Genomic DNA, 2,245 nt, shown 5'->3' on the forward strand with positions numbered 1-2,245 from the left:
ACATCTGAAGACGTGGACACAGTCATTCCAACCTAGCCAACTTGTTAACACGCAACCCGCCAAAACTTCCTACTGATTAGCCCTAAAAACACATCCTGGCTCCCCTTTGTTTCCATTCCGGTCTATTCCTCAATACCAGACTTCATTTCTCATTAAGCACAAACGAAAAATAAGCAATTTTTCCTCACTCAGTGACTAGACAGAAACAGCAAAGAGACAACATTTCTCTATAAATTTCCAACAATTCATTGGATAAAGTGCATACTTTAAAAAAAAAACAAACCTAAATCAATACTTTAATTTCAACCTACATCTTGAGGAAAAACACCAAGTTCTAAAAATTTCTTTCCAACACAAAAATTCAGAACATTCCAAACATTTGTAACTGTTCTTAAGTGTCCAAACAAAGCCCGCCCCCTCCACGACAGCCCCCCCAGGACATTCAGAGATCGGCCGAGCCCCCTCCACGACAGCCCCTCCCACGCCCCGCCCCTCCACGACAGCCCCTCCCACGCCCCGCCCCTCCACGACCGCCCCTCCCAACGCCCCGCCCGGCCCCCTGTGCCCGTGGCCGCCTCCGCAGAGCAGGGACAAGAAGGCCGAGCCCGGAACCACTCACCTCCGACGTGTGCGCCACGTCGCGATCCACCAACTCGGAGTCAACAGCCATGAGGATGCGCAGGTACAGGTCTACGCCCCGCGGGTTGAGGTCCACTACCGACAGAATGTCAAAGAAAAACTTGGGCCACCGGGTGAGATACTCCGTGACAAAGAGCAAGGCGAAGACCTGCGCGGCCTTGTTGCGGATGAAGGTCTTCTCGGGCTGGGCGCTCAGCATCTGGGGAGCAGAGTCACGCGGGGACCAGGTAAGCCGCGGGCCCACAGGGCTCCCCAGCACCCTGCGACCAGACACGGGCACAGCGTGCTCAGAGGTGACCACGGCGGGCGGGCCATCAACTCAGCACGAGGCCCGGCCTCCCACTGTGGAGGGAAGCTCCATGTGCACAGTTCGACGGATTCAACCTTTTCCTAGCAACACAGCTGCTCTGTCTGCTACAGCAGCTGAAGCGGACAGACAAGAAGACACTATGAAGAAGGCTAGCAAAGGGCTCGCCCTCGAGAAGGAACAGAAAAGCCCTTTTTCCGACAGCTAAAAAGAATGACAGCTGGAAACCGGCTCAAGAGCGACAGCTTCGTGTATGCGGGCCATTTTACCCGACTCCATCCACTCGTGATCATGAAAACCAGTGCTGTTTAAGCCACACGACCAGCACCAAGAAAATGGTGCACACCTGAGGTCAAGCTGCAAACTCGTGTAAAGAAAAAATCTGAAGTACTAAGGGACAGCGCTATCTTACCTGAGCCTGAAGCCAAGAGATGAGTGTCTCCCTGATCAGCTGCTGCTGAACAGCAGTCAGCTCGGGGTACCTGTTCAACGTAAGGGAGAAAGGTAACAGTGGGTGTACCTGGTGTCTGCGGTCAGAAACCAACAGCCTCGTCCACGCCCGACAGGCAACGCGCATCCACAGTTCTCCAAAGCTAACCTAACAGCACTGTGCACCGCTCCCGGCAGAGATGGGGGTGGGCGGGGCGGCGACGGGGCGCACAAGGCGCTGGCCCTGGGCTCTACCGCGGGGACGCTGAGCAAGACCAGCAGTAAATAGTGGACTTGTAGCTCAGGTCATTTTGAAACTGAACGAACAGTCTCCCAAGCGGAACCCGTCTGGTTAACGAAAAAAAAACAACAGGCAAACGAAGGGTTCCCGGAGGGATTTGCCGCTTCGGGCCATGAAAGCGGAGGCGCCGCCCCGAGCGGCCGTCAGGCCTCGCGAGCCAAGGGGCGAGGCGCAGAGGCCGGCTGGCCGCGCAGCCGGCGCTCCTGTGAGACGGCTGGATGCTTACACACCCCTGGCACCCCACTGACCTGAACCCCTGGGGTAAGGCGGCGCTCACCTCTGCCCCGTGGGGGGCACGCGCCGCCCTGTACCACCAACTTACGACCTGGACTGAGTTTCCCCAAAGACTGAAACCGTTAACCCGCTAAGTAGCTGACAGGCTTCTTCCCAGGCGCGGCCAAAGCACACAGGGTCTCACTTGTGTTTGACTTGATGTTCCAGGACTTGAAAGCAGAAAAACTTTATGTGGTCATCACTGAAAAAGAAGAACGGAGAGCCGGTAACCAGCAGCCCGCCGGGGAGCAGGTCCTAGACCGGCCGCGGACACAGAGCCGGCGGCTGCTCCCGGG

The 2,245-nt window shown here is 56.5% G+C and overlaps 1 protein-coding gene across 1 annotated transcript in view; it reads right to left on the bottom strand.

Moving 5' to 3' along the window:
• XPOT (exportin, tRNA) overlaps positions 1 to 2,245 on the bottom strand; it is a 13,646-nt gene that overhangs the window by 7,299 nt on the left and 4,102 nt on the right. Inside the window, exons 3-5 of the mRNA XM_012732267.1 lie at positions 2,095 to 2,151; positions 1,359 to 1,428; positions 620 to 838 (exon numbers count right to left, since the gene is read on the bottom strand). Of these exons, the coding sequence (XP_012587721.1) occupies positions 620 to 838; positions 1,359 to 1,428; positions 2,095 to 2,151 (346 nt within the window). The remainder of the gene's footprint in view (positions 1 to 619; positions 839 to 1,358; positions 1,429 to 2,094; positions 2,152 to 2,245) is intronic.

This window comes from Condylura cristata, unplaced genomic scaffold (genome assembly GCF_000260355.1).
Source record: "Condylura cristata isolate star-nosed mole 26May11 unplaced genomic scaffold, ConCri1.0 scaffold00034, whole genome shotgun sequence".
In the NCBI taxonomy this organism is placed as follows: Eukaryota; Metazoa; Chordata; class Mammalia; order Eulipotyphla; family Talpidae; genus Condylura; species Condylura cristata.